The 15,941-nt window shown below is 44.0% G+C and overlaps 1 protein-coding gene across 1 annotated transcript in view; it reads left to right on the top strand.

Moving 5' to 3' along the window:
* Positions 1–14,410: 14,410 nt before the first annotated feature.
* Positions 14,411–15,941, top strand: part of ITGAL (integrin subunit alpha L) — a 43,191-nt gene continuing 41,660 nt past the window's right edge. The window contains exons 1-2 of the mRNA XM_004479370.5: positions 14,411–14,656; positions 15,806–15,908. Coding sequence (XP_004479427.1) covers positions 14,599–14,656; positions 15,806–15,908 — 161 coding nt within the window. The 5' untranslated portion in view covers positions 14,411–14,598. The remainder of the gene's footprint in view (positions 14,657–15,805; positions 15,909–15,941) is intronic.

Raw genomic sequence — 15,941 nt, 5'->3', positions numbered from 1 at the left:
ACCATTCTAGGCTTTCTCTGACACCTGTGAGCTCCCCACATCTGGGACCACACCTCACTAGGCTCCATTAGCCTGAGGCCCAGTGTTGGGTCTGGGGCAGAGAAGGCCTTAGAGTGGGGGTTCTTAACCTTTTTTGTTCCATGAACCCCTTTGCCAGTCAGGTAAAAATCACGGACCTCTTACTAAGTCCACACTATACTGTGTATTATTTAATAAATATATCACACCTGCACCAATACATCCCCACAAGAATAACGTGGTTTTTTTGAATTTTCAATTCAGGCTCACGGGCACCCTGAAATCTTTCCACGGACCCCTGGTTAAGAACCCCTGCCTTAGATGGCCCCTCTTTGGAATGGTGTTTATGTGTGATGAATCTGGACTCAGATGGGATCTCCCTTCATAAGACTTTCATGCTAATGTGCTGGAGGTGCAGTTAATGTTGGGGTTTAAGATATATTTAGGGGATTTGAATCTCTGGACTGACAATGTGATAGCCAGATCCTGAGCCTCAACAGACTCCAGCACCTACAATCTGATTTATTGGACTTACCACACTCAGCTAAGATGGAGTTGAAGAAGGACAACCACCACACCATGGAGCCTAGAGTGATTACAACTGAAAATGGGAGGATTGCATCCAGCATCCAGGTGGAATCTGACCCTCCTCTTGACATAGAGGTGCAATGGACACAATCAATCCAATGTCCACATAGAAGAGGTGGCATTGGATTGGGAAAAGTGGACATAATGGACAAAGGGTATGGGGAAAGGCAGGAAGAGATGAGAGGTGGAGGCGTCTTCGGGACATGGAGCTGCCCTGGATGGTGCTTCAGAGGTAATCACCGGACATTGTAAATCCTCACAGGGCCCACTTGATGGAATAGAGGAGAGTATGGGCCATGATGTGAACCAATGTATATGAGGTGCAGAGGTGCCCAAAGATGTACTTACCAAATCCAATGGATGTGTCATGATGATGGGAACGAGTGTTGTTGGGGGGGGGGGAGAGGGGGGGGTGGGGGGGTGGGGTTGAATGGGACCTCACATATATATTTTTAATGTAATATTATTACAAAGTCAATAAAAAATAAAAAAATTAAAATTAAAAAAAAAAAAAAAAAAGAACCCCTGCCTTAGAGAGTGCTTGTTGAATGAATAAATGAAGAAAATGAGCTCCAAAAGTACTGCAGTTCCTTCATTATTTTTATTTTCTGATTATAAGAGCAGTATGTGCTCATTATTAAAAATTCCAGACATTACAGGTATCACAGCATTTGAAAGTTCCACTAAACCTCATCCGCTGTACTATAGAAATAGTGCAAGATAGATATCTCTAGAATCTAGAAATAACTAAACAGAGTTCAGGGAATATTGCCCCCTCAAATTTTTAAACAATTTGTATTGCGGTAATATATACACAACATAAAATTCCCCCATTTAACCACCTTTAAATATATGTTAAATTTTTTTTCACAAGGCAGAGATGTGGGAGAGAGATTGAGAAAGACTTCCTGCCTAGCGCATAAATAAGATGTGACACACACTGTTTTGTAATTTGCTTTCTTTTCTGCTTATATTACCATGACCATCTTTCTACGATGGTACATGTAAATCTACCATATTTTTTAAAGGTTGACTAGTATTATATGAATGGATGTATTTGATTGATTCAGTTAAAACCCTATTATCATTGGTTATTTAATTTTTCTTTAATTCCTATTAAAAGATTTCCACTAACATCCTTGTTGGTATTTATTTATTTATTCCTCTTTATTTATTTTTAATGTTACATTAAAAAAATATGAGGTCCCCATATACCTCCCACATCAACAACCTCTTTCATCATCATGGCACATTCATTGCATTTGGTGAATGCATTTTGGAGCACTTCTGCACCACATGGATAATGGTTTACATTGTAGTTTACACTCTCCCCAGTCCACCCAGTGGGCCATGGCACGACATACAATGTCCAGCATCTGTCCCTGCAGTACCACCCAGGACAACTCCAAGTCCTGAAAATGCCCCCACATTATATCTCTTCTTCCCTCTCCCTACCCTCAGCAGCTACTATGGCCACTTTCTCCATATCAGTGCTACAATTTCTTCCATTACTAATCACAGTAGTTTCATAGTAGAATACCAATAAGTCTACTCTATTCCTCCATCCTGTGGACCCTGGGATGGTTATGTCCACTCCACCTCTGTATCGAGAGGGGGCTTAGAATCCACATGGATGATGGATACAATTCTCCTGCCTGTAGTTGTCGGCACTCTTGGCTCCCTGGGGTGGTGGCTGACCTTCTTCACCTCCCGATTAGCTGGCCGGGGTAAGTCTAATAAACCAGGGTAGGAGTTGCAAGTCTGCTGAGGCTCACGGCCTGGCTGTCACATGGACAGTCCAGAGATTCAGATGTCCTGATTATACACCAACCCCAGCGCCAGCCACAGGGTCAGTAAAAGTGACAGAAGAGGTATGTGTAGAAAGGTCACATCTGAGTCCAATTCCATCACACTCAGGAACACAAACTTCAAAGTAGGGCCAACTGACATGGCACTGAACTCCAGGGCCATCTGCCATGACCATAAAACCTGTGTGTCTCTGTAGCCCTCAGGAGTGTTGGTATTTATTTTGAGGAGCCACATTTTTTTTTTTTTTAAAGATTTATTTATTTAATTTCCCCCCCTCCCCTGGTTGTCTGTTCTTGGTGTCTATTTGCTGCGTCTTGTTTCTTTGTCCGCTTCTGTTGTCGTCAGCGGCACGGGAAGTGTGGGCGGCGCCATTCCTGGGCAGGCTGCTCTTTCCTTTCAGGCTGGGTGGCTTTCCTCATGGGTGCACTCCTTGCGCGTGGGGCTCCCCCACGCAGGGGACACCCTTGCGTGGCACGGCACTCCTTGCGCGCATCAGCACTGCGCATGGCCAGCTCCACACGGGTCAAGGAGGCCCGGGGTTTGAACCGCGGTCCTCCCATATGGTAGACGGACGCCCTAACCACTGGGCCAAAGTCCGTTTCCCGTGAGGGGCCACATTTAAAGGAGAGTAAATGAAATAGGTGCTCCGGAGGTGATCGGAGAACTCAAGATTTTTCTCCTGGGGAATATCAGATATGACTGAGGAGGTTCATCTTGGTAGAGGGAAGACTAAGGGGTGACATGAGTTCTGTCCACATTTCTGAAGGGGCTGGTAGATGGGGAAAGGAACAAGCTTGTCCTAGGCATTCCCACAGCCGAAACCAGGTCTAAAGGACAGAAGTCACGAGGAGGCATATTTGCATGCAATACATGCATTTCCCCACCGGCAGAGCCACAGGAGACACAACGGATGTCCTTGGGAAGTCATGGGCATCCCATCGCTGCAGATGACAGAGGCTGGTTGACCACTTAGCAGGAGATATTCTGGTTGTATTTACAGAAGGTACTGTGTGTGTGTGTGTGAGAGAGAGAGCGAGAGCGAGAGAGAGAGAGAGAGAGAGATGAATTGGGTGATATTTGGGAATCCTTTCAAATCTGAAATTTTATTCCTCCATTTCTAATCAAAGATGTCATGGAAGATAACACAGAGAAGTTGACATGTGGCCTTAAAGGAATGGGAAGATTTTTATTAGAAAGTGGAGTTGAGAGATCTCCTGGTAACGGGAATAAGTTGATCAGAGAGAATAGGGAGATGAGGCTAAAAAGAGAGGTTAGGGCCAAGTTAGGGAGCAAATAAATGTTTTTGCCTAGCCTAAAACCTCCACTGAGAACTATCCCACACCCAGGGAGTGAGGGTGATGGAGCTGGACACTGGGTTTGTATTTAGGATGTGACCCTGTTCCTTTGCCATAGCTGATGAGTGTGGGGAGGCCATTTGATCCCAGCTGGGTCAATTATATCTTCCCTCCCTAACAGTATGACTATTCAGAGATCTTAGTTGACCTCCATGGTCTTTTCAATTAAGTGGATGTAAAGTTGGGAGTTGAGGCTGCCATGAAGGGCAACCATCTTCAACCCCATGTGGAAGAGGTAGGGAAAGGTGTCTTGCAGATAGTTGTGAGAGAACAGAGGGATGAGGTGTCCTCTTCCAGACACCCAAGAGACCTAACTGGACTTGAGTCCATTGAAGGGTTTTGTGCTGTTCTTTAAACAAATTTATCTTTTTGGTTTTAGCCTGCTCCAATGGGATCTGATTACTTGCCATGAGATTTCACCAAGACCCTCTAAAGTGGCAGGGAGCCCTCCAAAGCGGCAGGGAGCCCTCCAAAGCTTTGGAGAAAGTTACCCAAAACTCCTGAAGGAGCTTCGGGAGTGTTAAGCTGCAGGAGGAGTGGCAGAAGGGGTTGAAGCAACTCTAAGAGGGGCCAGGACCAGGTAGACCTTCCTAATCACTTATGTATTAGATAGCTGCTGCTAATGTGAAAACACATCAGACAGAAACAAGTCCTCCAGGTTCTATCGGATTCGTTTGTTTCCTAGATGGACTCACGACCTGGTCAGCAGACAGGAGCTGTTTTGTTTTGTTTTTTCACAATGAGGTAGATTGATAGCAGGGAGATTGCTTTGCATGGCATAACAAGACAGCCACAGTTAAAAATGTCCCCATTGTACCTGTATTTGACCCAGTTTAGGAAGTTCAAGAATTATTGGACATGATCGGAGGAATAATGAGGTGCCTCTTCAGAAGAGTTAATGAGAGGGAGCAAGGAATTTCTGGGAATAGGGGAAGAGGGTCTCATACTAAAATGAACAGTCTGAATGGTTGGAGGAGAGTAAGGATCCTTCCTGCAGCTTAGTGGCTATTACTCAACTATGTGCCTGGCTCAGCTCCTCCCTCCCCCGACCCCCTGAACACAAATCTGGGTTCAAGAGACAGAGAGAGAGGACTAAGTGAAAACTGAAAGAGCAGCTTCACTAGCCTGTACCAGTAGGGCCTAAGCAACAGAGCTTCAGGAAACCTCTACCATGATGTATCTCCCCAATTCTGCCACAAACCACCCCTCGCTTTGGCACTTTGAGGGTTTGGGGCCTACAGCCAAAGAGAATCATTGTGCCTGAGGTCTTGGCTGTAGAACAGCAGCCCGGGTATCAAGCCTGGAGCAGGTTACAGGCCAGGGGAGTGCAGCACATGTGGAATATCTCTGGAGACTTTCTGAAATAATATGGGGAGTTTGTAGGAAGCTGGGGGTCATGGACTAGCACGGCAGCAACATGGGCATATCAAGGTTAATATGAGCCTATCAACTCAGAGAGTGGTAAATGCTGTAGAAATCTGAGCTATGTACAGAGGAAGGATCTGAGGCACAGGATGGTGAGGAGATTCACCGACATAACATAGCAAGTGAGTGGCAGCCTGTAAGTGGCTCCCAGGTCTATGGCCCTGAACCGTATTTTCTTTTGGCCACAAAAATCAACCACACACCTGGAGGCTGGAAATGAAGCCCTTGGGTGAGGTCACCTAGGGACAATGGGGCCCTGTGGACAGCCCTGTGGATATCCAAGGGTGCTGCCCTTAAAAAGTCCCTACCTGTGGTGCATTCAGCTCAGCACTTCCTCAGAAAATCCACATAGAGCTTCTAGAACTTTAGAATGCCCTGGCTCACCTAGCCATGAGATCACAAGAGTCTTATCCAATTGTGTCTTTGGCCTCCAAGCCCCCTCTCTGCGGGCCCTTCTGGACCACGGTGACCTTCGCTCCCCTGAGAGCCAGCCTTCCACTTTGGCGAGTTTCTCTTGGCAGGTGGAGAAAGGGAGAAGAGCACTGTGGTGACCCACATATCTCTGTCAGTACCATCCTGACCAAAACAGCCTCTGTTGCTCTACCCAGGAGGAAGTGGTGTAGGTGGGGAGCCTGGGCTGCAAGGTAGCAGCTGTACCAGCAGATCTTCTGTGTGAATCTGCAGACAGACCTTTCATCTTGGTTTGTCCTGGGTTCGTAGGTGGTCAGGTCGGCCAGATTGGTGTGTGGGCAGGGAGGCGCCCCATTTGCTTTTCCACCCAAGCCCTACTGCCTTCCACATTTATCAGAGGCCCACTGGTTCTCACGTCCACCCAGAAGCTCCCTGCTGCCACACCCTTGCTGACTCAACATTTTATTCATTTAAAAGCCAAATAGGAAAGTACTTGAATACTTGAAGAGCGGGATTAGAGAGGCCATCAGGAATGGAGGCAACCCTAAAAATCCCTCTGTTCCTTGTTCATAGAACTCATGATTTCCCCTCTCCTGATATCGATTTCTGTACAGGTCTGCACCTGTCTCCCCTCACTTAGATCTAGCCAATCCTCTCTGTGTTCTCCAGTTCACTTCTGGAGGGAGCCAACTGATTGGCTTGCCTGACACCATTACCCCTAAGGGGCAGAGCCCTTCAGGCCAGGCCTACTCATTGGCTGTGGATTGGCATGTGGATGGGCCCTTTGCAGGTCATATGCTCAGATCTGGACCTATGCATCCCTCTCTCTCACCAACCCCCACCCCACGGCAACCACTGATCCTTTTATTGTCACTACAGTGTTTGCCTTTCCAGAATATACATATAGTTGGAATCATACAGTATGTAGCCTTTTTTTAGACTGTTTTCTTTCACTTAGAAATATGCATGTAAGATTCCTCCAGATACCTTCATGGCTTGATAGCTCTTTTTCTTTTTTCTTTTTTTTTTTTAATGTACTGGGGCCAGGGATTGAACCCCAGACCCCCTATGTGGGAAGCTGGCGCTCAACCACTGAACCACATCAGCTGCCCTCATTTCTTAATACCTTTTTTTTTTTTTAAGATTTTTTTTTCTCTCCCCTTCCCTCCCCCCCCCCCCAGTTGTCTGCTCTCTGTGTCCATTCACTGTGTGTTCTTCGGTGTCCACTTGTGTTCTTGTCAGTGGCACCCAGAATCTGCGTCTCGTTTGGTTATGTCATCTTGCTGCATCAGCTCTCCTTGTGTGCGGCACCATTCCTGGACAGGCTGCACTTTTTTCGTGCTGGGCGGCTCTCCTTATGGGATCCACTCCTTGTGTGTCACCCCTGGGAGGCACGGCATTCCTTGCACGCATCAACACTGCATGTGGGCCAGCTCAGCATTCGAGTCAGGAGGCCCTGGATTTGAACCTTGGACCTCTCATGTGGCAGGCAAATGCCCAATCCATTGTGCCAGATCTGCTTCCCCCTCATTTCTTTTTATCACTGAATTATGTTCCATTGTATAGATGTATCACAATTTGTTTATCCATTCACCTATTGAAGGACATCTTGGTTGCTAGAATTTTGGGCAACTATGAATGAATCTGCTATAACTATTTGTGTGCAGGTTTTTGTGGGAACATAAGTTTTCAATTCATTTGGATAAATACCTAGGAGCACAACCGTTGAATTGTAGGGATGGTTATGTTTAGCTTTGTAAGAAACTACCAAACTCTTTCGAAGTGGTTCTACCATTTTGCATTCCCGGCAGCAGTGAATGACAGTTCCTGTTACTCCAAATCTTTGCCAGCATTTGGTGTTGTCAGTGTTTTGGATTTTAACTTTTATGATAGGTGTATGGTGGCACCTCATTATTTTAATTTCCAATTTTCTAATGACTTATGATATTGCGCGTCATTTCACATGCTTATTTGTCATCTGTATGTCTTCTTTAGGGAGGTGTCTGCTTATATCTTTCTCCCATTTTTAACTGGGTTGTTCTTATTGTTGACTTCTAAGAATTCTTTATATATTTTGGATACAAATTCTTTGTGAGATGTGCATTTTAAAAATTTTATTTGGTAAATACACATATCATAAAATCTGCCATTTTAACAATTTTTAAGTGTGAAATTCCGTGGCATTAATTACATTCACTATGTTGTGCAACCATCACCACCATCTGTTACCAAAACCTTTTCATGACCCCTATCAGAAACTCTGAACCATTAAGCAATAACTTCCATTTCCCCCTCTTCCTAGTCCCTTCCTTGGTAACCTCTAATCTGCTTTCTGTTTCTATGAATTTGTATATTCCAGATATTTCATACAAGTGGAACCAGATAGTATTTGTCCTTTTGTATATAGATTAGTTCACTCAATATAAAGATCTCAAGGTTCATCTGTGTTATAGCATGCATCAGAACTTCATTTCTTTTCACAATTGAATAATATTCCTTTGCATATATATACACACACACGCCATGTTTTCCAGCTTTCGGCTATTGTGCATCATGCTGCTGTGAATATTGGTATGAAAGTATCTGTTTGAGTCCCTGTTTTTGATTCTTTGGAGTAATACCTAGAAGTAGAATTGCTGGACTGCTTAACTTTCTGAGGAACCACCAAACTGTTTCCCATAGCACCTGTACCATTTTTATTTCCACTAGCAATGCATGAGGGTTCCGATTTCTCCAAATCCTTGACAATAATTGTTATATTGTTGTTGTTTTTTAATAATAGCCATCCTAGTGGGTTTTCAGATATGTGTTTTGCAAATATTTCCTCCCAGTCTGTGGCTTGTCTTTTCAATATCAGTGTCTTTTGCAGAGTCTTTTGCAGAGCAGATGTTTTTCAATTTTAAAAATTAATTTAATGAAGTATATCACTCATATATAAACAATAAGGGTATAATAATAGTTGTGAACTTACAAAACAAACATATATAACATCATACAGACTCTCATAACTCATCCTACTACCAATAGCTTGCATTGTTGTTAAATCTTTTTAACTAATGATTAAAGAGCAGTGTCAAAATATTGCTGCTAACCAAAGTATTTTTCCCCAACCAACCCTATTATTATTATCTTTCTATCATTTATATATGAACATACATAAACAATTAAGTGTATAGTAAAAGTTGTAAACTTACAAAGCAAACATGCATGACAACATACAGGGGTCCCATACATCAATCCTACACCAACACCTTGCATTATTGTGAGATAAGTTTGTTATAAATTATGAAAGAATATTGTCAAAATCTTACTACTAATTATAGTCCTTATCTTATATTTGGTGTGTTTTACCCCCAGCCCACCCTATTATTTTTTTAACATATTTTTTATGACAGAAATTATAAACTTATAAAACAATCATGCACTTGTGCAGAATTCCCAAACACACCCCTCCATCAACATAATATCATCTGATTGTTACCATGTCCATACCGTACATTTGGCTCACATTTTCCATACTGCCTCATTAACAATACAGTACATTTTTTGCATAGATGCAGGAATATTATATTATTACTCTAACCACAGTCCGTAGGTCACTCCATCTGTATTTTTCCCATGCTTCTCCACATTCCCAGCACCTTGCAGTAGTGATGTATATTTGCTCTATCTCACAAATGTACCATCTGTACGTACCATCAACCACAATTCTAGATGTTTTTAATTTTAAGTAAGTCCAACTTACTGATTTTTTTCCTTTTATTAGTCATGCTTTTGGTATTGTATCTAAGAAATCATTTTAAAACCCAAGGCCACTGAGATTTTCTCCTATGTTATCTTCTAGAAGTTCTATAGTTTTGCATTTTACATTTAGGACTATGGTCACTCTTAGTTAATTTTTGTGAAAGGTGTAAAGTTTCTGCCTAGATTCATGGTTTGTATTTTAAGTGAAATGGGAAGACTCAAGGGTTTTAGTCAGAAGGTGACATGATCTGACTCATCATTGAAAAGGATCTGCCGTGTGGAGGATCAACTGTAGCAGGAGCAAGTTTGGAATCAGGAAGATAAGAGAAGGGAGTTACAACATCCAGAATAGAGTTGCCGGTGGCTTGGATCAGGGATGAACAGCAGTGAAGACACAAAGTAGCCGGCCACAAAGTCTGCCTTGTTCTTCTCTTGAGTGAGGCAAGAGAAAATTCCCTTTCATTGTTTTCAGGTGAACTTAGGGAGAAAAATGAAACATAATTAAGATCTTTTACCTCACAAAGGACACTGGCCACTGTCTCCTTCTTACTAATCTTTTTTTTTCACTGTGGTAGCATATACATGTAACATAAAATTTGCCATTTTAACTTTGTGTACAGTTCAGTGGCACTAATTACATTTACAATGTTGTACTACCGTCACCACATTCCATTACTAAAATTTTTTCATGACCCCAAACAGAAAGTCTTTACTCATCGACACTGACTCCTTCTTAGACACACAGGTTTGGTGTACCCCAAAGCCTCTCAGTCTAGGATCTCATTTGTCACTCTCCTGTGAGATGATATGATTGGATCCATTTTCATGATTTTATATGGAATTACTCATAATAAATGGATCATCCAAGCCCTTCTGAAGAGAGTTGGCATCTGCTGTGCTCAGTCTCCCGTGGATAATTTTGCCTTGGGCATGGATCCCAGGTCCAGTCAGCTATTACCACGCCAGCAGGATCAGTTTCATCCTGTTCATTTGGCACAATCAAGACTACATCATGCAGAAAGCACCTACTGAAACTGCTCTGCTTTCCTAAGGAGAGGGTGCCAGATATGTTTCAGAAACTCCTCTTTAGGACATCTGGCCTATTTGAATACCAATGGGACATTTGGGGCCTGTAAAGTTTAGGGAATAGAGAGGCATCAAGTCTCCCAAATGCCACATCAAGGAGTTTGGACTTGTGTGTGGAAAGGAGGAGTCATCAGAGATTTTAAGGCAAAAGAGTATGCTCAGGTTTTTCAAGGTTAGTTTCATAGGACCTCGGAGGTGAAACCCCTGTAGAGGGAGAAGATTGAAGGAGGTAGAGCGGTAGTGGCGATACATAGTTCTGGTGAGATCTGATAGGGATCTGAACATGTGGAATGGAATTGAGATATCTGGTGGGACCTGGGCTAACAGAAAACTACTGAGTTATGAAGGCTGCTTGTGCCCATGGCCTAAGGGAGAAGTGAGAGAGTCGTAGCGTGCACCCTGCCTCAAGATTTCCCCATCTGGGACAAAGAATTTTGCAGCCCAGTTTTCTTTATTTTATTTTTATTTTTATTTTTATTTTTAAGATATCTTTCTCTCCCCTTCCCCCCCCCCCCCCATTATCTGTTCTCTGCGTCCATTTGCTGCGTCTTCTTCTTTGTCTGCTTCTGTTGTTGTCAGCGGCATGGGAATTTGGTCTCTTTTTGTTGCGTCATCTTCTTGTGTCAGCTCTCTGTGTGTGCGGCACCTTTCCTGGGCAGGCTGCACTTTCTTTCATGCTGGGCGGCTCTCTTTACAGGACGCACTCCTTGCACATGGGGCTCCCCTCCGCGGGGGACACCCTGCGTGGCAGGGCACTCCTTGCGCGCATCAGCACTGCACATGGGCCAGCTCCACAGGGTCAAGGGGCCCGGGGTTTGAACCACGGACCTCCCATGTGGTAGACGGACGCCCTAACCACTGGGCCAAGTCTGCTTCCCAGCCCAGTTTTCTTTAGGGAATCATTTTCTGTTTTCTCCTCCATTGAACCTTACACTTCCTGGAATCCTTGGACACTTACTTGTTTTTTGTAGCTTCCTCAGCCTTGTAGTTCTTAAACCAGGGTATGTGCATGTGGTGGGAAGGGCGGGGGTGCAGCATCTGCTTTTTTTTCCCCTCCAAATTTGACAACCAGAATAAGACAAATACGTAAGTAAGAATACTTACCTGTTGGAACATAGATAAATTATAATCTAAGCAATGGAGACTTGGTGATTGTTTCCTAAATAAAACACCGGGGATTCCTTTGCTTCTGGTAGAGTGCCAGTTTCTGTAAATTTAAGCCCTAACTAAAAAAACTAAAATTGGAAGATGGCCTGAAGGAAAACCAAATCAGATGCCTAATTCGACTATTAATTCTGAGCTAGGTAATTATCTGTTTTTAAAAACAGGTCAAACCTGTACGGTTAACTAGTAGAACTTTTTTTTTTTTTTTTTTGGCAGGAAGAATATACGGTTCCTAATTGTTAACAGTAGTTATTCTTGGGGATTTAGGGATGAGGGGTGGGAGTTAAAATGTGTTGTTTTTTTTATATTACTTTACACACTTGTGTAATGTCTGAATTGAAAAATAAGAATCTGATTAGATGGGAACTGGAACTGCTTTACAGAGAATCAAAGAAATCAGTCAGAATTATCTGATTCTAACTGAATTTGAAAAAGACTATCTGGTATCATCTAATTACCATGAGCCAACTTGTCAGATGTTGTAGCTCTTTGTCAGAGATTAAAGACAAGCTGCCTGCAAAACTCTTCCCCAGGGCAGTGACATTGGAAGTGGCTTTGCAAGTTGAGTAGGACTTCCTCACAACACAAGGCAAAACTGAATATCTTTTCCAGTTTCCCATAACCAAATACAGTTCCTCTATTTTATGGTCTTAAAAATATTTTCATTTTTTTTTAATTACCAAAGTTATACATACTCATTGTAAAGAAAAAAAAAAAAGAAGTGGGTGTAGCTCAGTGGTTGAGTGCCTGCCTCACATGCATGAGGTCCTGGGTTCAATCTCCCTGGTACCTCCTAAAAAAAAAAAGTATAAACCTCACCCTGCAGAAGTAACCATTGTTCATAGTCTGGTTGTGTATGCTTTCAGATATTTCCTTACACATACACACACACATATTATTTTGTTTTATCATTGTTTTTTATTTATTGTATTAAATTGAGATATTATCCATGTACCATAAAAGTCACCATTTTAAAGCGTACAACTCAGTAGTTTTAATATAGTCACAATGTTGTGCAATGGTCACCACAGTCAATTTTAGAACATTTCATCACCTCAAAAAAAACCCCACACAGAGTTCCTGTCCTGGTGATGAAAAAGTTTTGGTAATGGATGGGGTTGATGGCCGCACAACATTGTAATGCCACTGAATGGTACATGTAAAAATTATTAAAATGGCAAATTTTAAGGTTTTCCAATAATAAAAGAACAGAAACCCATGCCCTTTAGCTACCACTGCTCTACCCCCTATACAACCCAGCCCCAAGCAACCATTATTCTCCTTTTTTTTTTTAAGATTTTTTCCTCCTCCTCCCCTCCTGCTCCCCGCCCCCCCCACCACATTGTCTGCTCTCTGTGGCCATTAGCTGTGTGTTCTTCTGTGTCTGCTTGCATTCTTGTCAGCGGCACTGGGACCCTGTTTCTCTTTTTTGTTGTATCATCTTGCTGCATCAGCACCCCATGTGTGTGGCGCCACTCCTGGGCAGGAGTTTTCTCTTGTGGGACGGCTCTCCTTAGGGGGCACACTCCTTGCGCATGGGCTCCCCTATGCGGGTGACAACCCTGTGTGGCACAGCACTCCTTGTACACATCAGCACTGCGAGTAGGCCAGCTCACCACACGGGTCAGGAGGCCCTGGGTTTGAATCCTGGATCTCCCATGTGATAGGCAGATGCTCTATCAGTTGAGCCAAATCTGCTTCCCTGTACTTTCTGTCTCTATAGATTTCCCTATACTGGACTTTCATATGAATGGAATCATGTGATATGTGGTCTTTTATGATAGGCTTTATAACTTACCATAATGTTTTCAAGGTTAATCAATGGTTTAGTATTTCATTATTTTTATGACTGGATAACATTCCATCATTTGGATATACGGCAATTTGTTTATCCATTGGTCCACTGATGGGCACTTAGGTTGTTTCCATTTTTTGAATAATTATGAATAATGCTGCTGTAAACATTCTTGTACAAGTTTTTATATGGAGGAGTAAAATTGCTGGCTCACAGGGTAACTTTATGTTTAATTCTTTGAGGAACTGCCAGACTGTTTTCCAAAGTGGCTGCACCATTTTCCATCCCTCCCAGCTGTGTATACGGGCTCTAATTTCTCTACATTCTCACCAACACTTGTTGTCATCTGACCTTTTGATTCTAGCTATCCTACTGGGTGTGAATTAGTATCTCCTTGTGGTTTCGATTTGCATTTCCTGATGTTGAGTATATCTTCACATGCTTATTGGCATAGATCTTTGGAGAAATGTCTTTTCAAATCCTTTGCCCATTTTAAATATTAACTTGTCTTCTTATTGTTGAGCTTTAAGAGTTCTTTATATTCTGGATAAAAGTCCCTTTTCAGGATGTATAATTCACAAATATTTTCTCCTGTTGTGTGGGATTTTTGTTTTTTTTTTTAAGAATCAGAATGCGTTACTAAATACATTGTTTTCTAGCTTGCTCTTTTTTCTTAACAGCATTTCATGGGCACATTTTAAAACTATATATAGAAAGCTACCTCATTCTCTTTTTTCCCCATCTCCTTTTTTCCGTCGTCATTCTTTTTTCATGGCTACATAGCACTCCATATGTTTGCATCATAATTTATTTGACCAGTCCTCTATTGAGTTTCAAAAAGTCTTAAGGTCATGTTTTGATAAGACGGTGATGCAGCAGCTCTGGGGCAAGAGGAGACAGACATCTACTTAATGTGCTGCCAGCTCTTGGATGATGTGAAAATGCAAGTAGGCACAGGAAGTATCTCTAACCTGCTCACACTTCCTCTCCGAACCCATGCGGTTTCACAACCCTTACAGGCGCCCACACTCCCCCCCAACCCCTGCAGTGTCACCAGCCTCTTGCCTTTCTGAGAAAGTCCCAGTGCAAGAGGTCCCAGAGCATTATCATTTCCCTCTTTTACCCTGTTTAAGTTGCCAGCAAATCCCAAAGGTCCCCTGAGACTGGAGCCTGAATCCACGGGTCCCTCCGATCACTGGAGAGATGAAGAATGCCTACATCATCATCGTGAGGCTGCTGCTGTCTGGGCCCTTTCTCTGTGGTACGCAAGGGAGGAAGAGAGCGGAGGAGAGGGGAGGGGAAGGGACATGTGTCCGTGACCAGGGGAACTGCAGGGCTCTGTGGAACCGGAGTAAATGAGGGGCTGCGCGAAGGATGGAACTGGCCATGGGTAATGAGGGGCCCAGAGTTCTGGAGGGAGAAGGAGGAAGAGAAAGACAAAGCCAGAGACCAAAGCAGAGAAGGAAGAGTATCAAGGTGTGGGGGAAAAACACAGAGAAGGGAGAGAAAGTTGGCAATAGTTAAAAGAAGGGATTGTGGCCCCTTCCAAAGGCACATAGTTAACGGGTATCTAGAGCTGAGAGGACAGTGCTGGGTCTGGTCCTACCCAAGGTAATACCTCTTTCTGCAACGTCCGTCTCCTTTCTGGGCCTCTGTCTTTTTACCTAACAAAATAAGAAGCATTTAACTGTGAAATAAGTCTGATGCCCAGCAAGAAAGCAGGGCCAGAAAGGCCAAGTTTGGGGTTTGCCAATGCTTAGGTCATCTGAGGTGCTGGACTGGCTGGGAGACAGAGATCTAATGGCCATAGGCAGCCTCAGACGGATCAGGGATCAAGTCCGTGAGAGGAAGCCAGACGACAATTATCTGAGTTCTCAAGGCACCTGGGCCCCATGACTAAGGGGGACGTGGGTGTGTGGGGAGGCACACTCTCCTTTTGGGGCATCCCCATCTTGGTCCTTGCCTGGGAACATGGCCACCACCCTATGCCTCGGGACCTTTTCGGTCTGCCTTTCTCTCGAAGGCCTTGGCCTTCTCATCCTTCTTTCTTTGCGGAGGAGAGGCCAAGCACGAAGTAGCTGAGTCCTTCCCAGGTCCTGGTGACGTCAGAGCCCTGGGTGGTAAGGCTGTTGCTTACGAATCTCCTAGAGTCAGGGTTCTCGAGCAGAAGCCCGGGGGCAGGCTCTAGCTCTGCCTCAGCTGCGCCGGGCCTGCGAAAGCCGGCTTCCGGTTTTAGCGTCTGTTTCGAAGGCCTCGCACCTGGGGGGCCCCTATTTCCGGCGTGGGCTTGGGGCACGTGGGTGGCAGCCAATCAGCACCCACGGCTTTTGTGCGTGTGCAGCGCGCAGTGCCCTTGGCCGGAAGTGGCTGACTGCCCCGGAAGTGGTTGGCTCCTCCTTATGTCTCTTAGCCCCGGGATGGAGCTTCAACCTGGACGTGTGGCACGCGCAGAACTTTTCTTTCCAAGACTCCGGGAGGCATTTTGGGTACAGCGTCCTACAGGTTGGAAACGGGTGAGCTGCAGCCCTTAAAGTCTTCCTCGCCCC

Source organism: Dasypus novemcinctus, chromosome 23, assembly GCF_030445035.2.
Source record: "Dasypus novemcinctus isolate mDasNov1 chromosome 23, mDasNov1.1.hap2, whole genome shotgun sequence".
Lineage (NCBI taxonomy): Eukaryota > Metazoa > Chordata > Mammalia > Cingulata > Dasypodidae > Dasypus > Dasypus novemcinctus.
The sequence above is the reverse complement of the archived record's forward strand: the minus strand, read 5'-3'. Positions and strand labels throughout refer to the sequence as shown.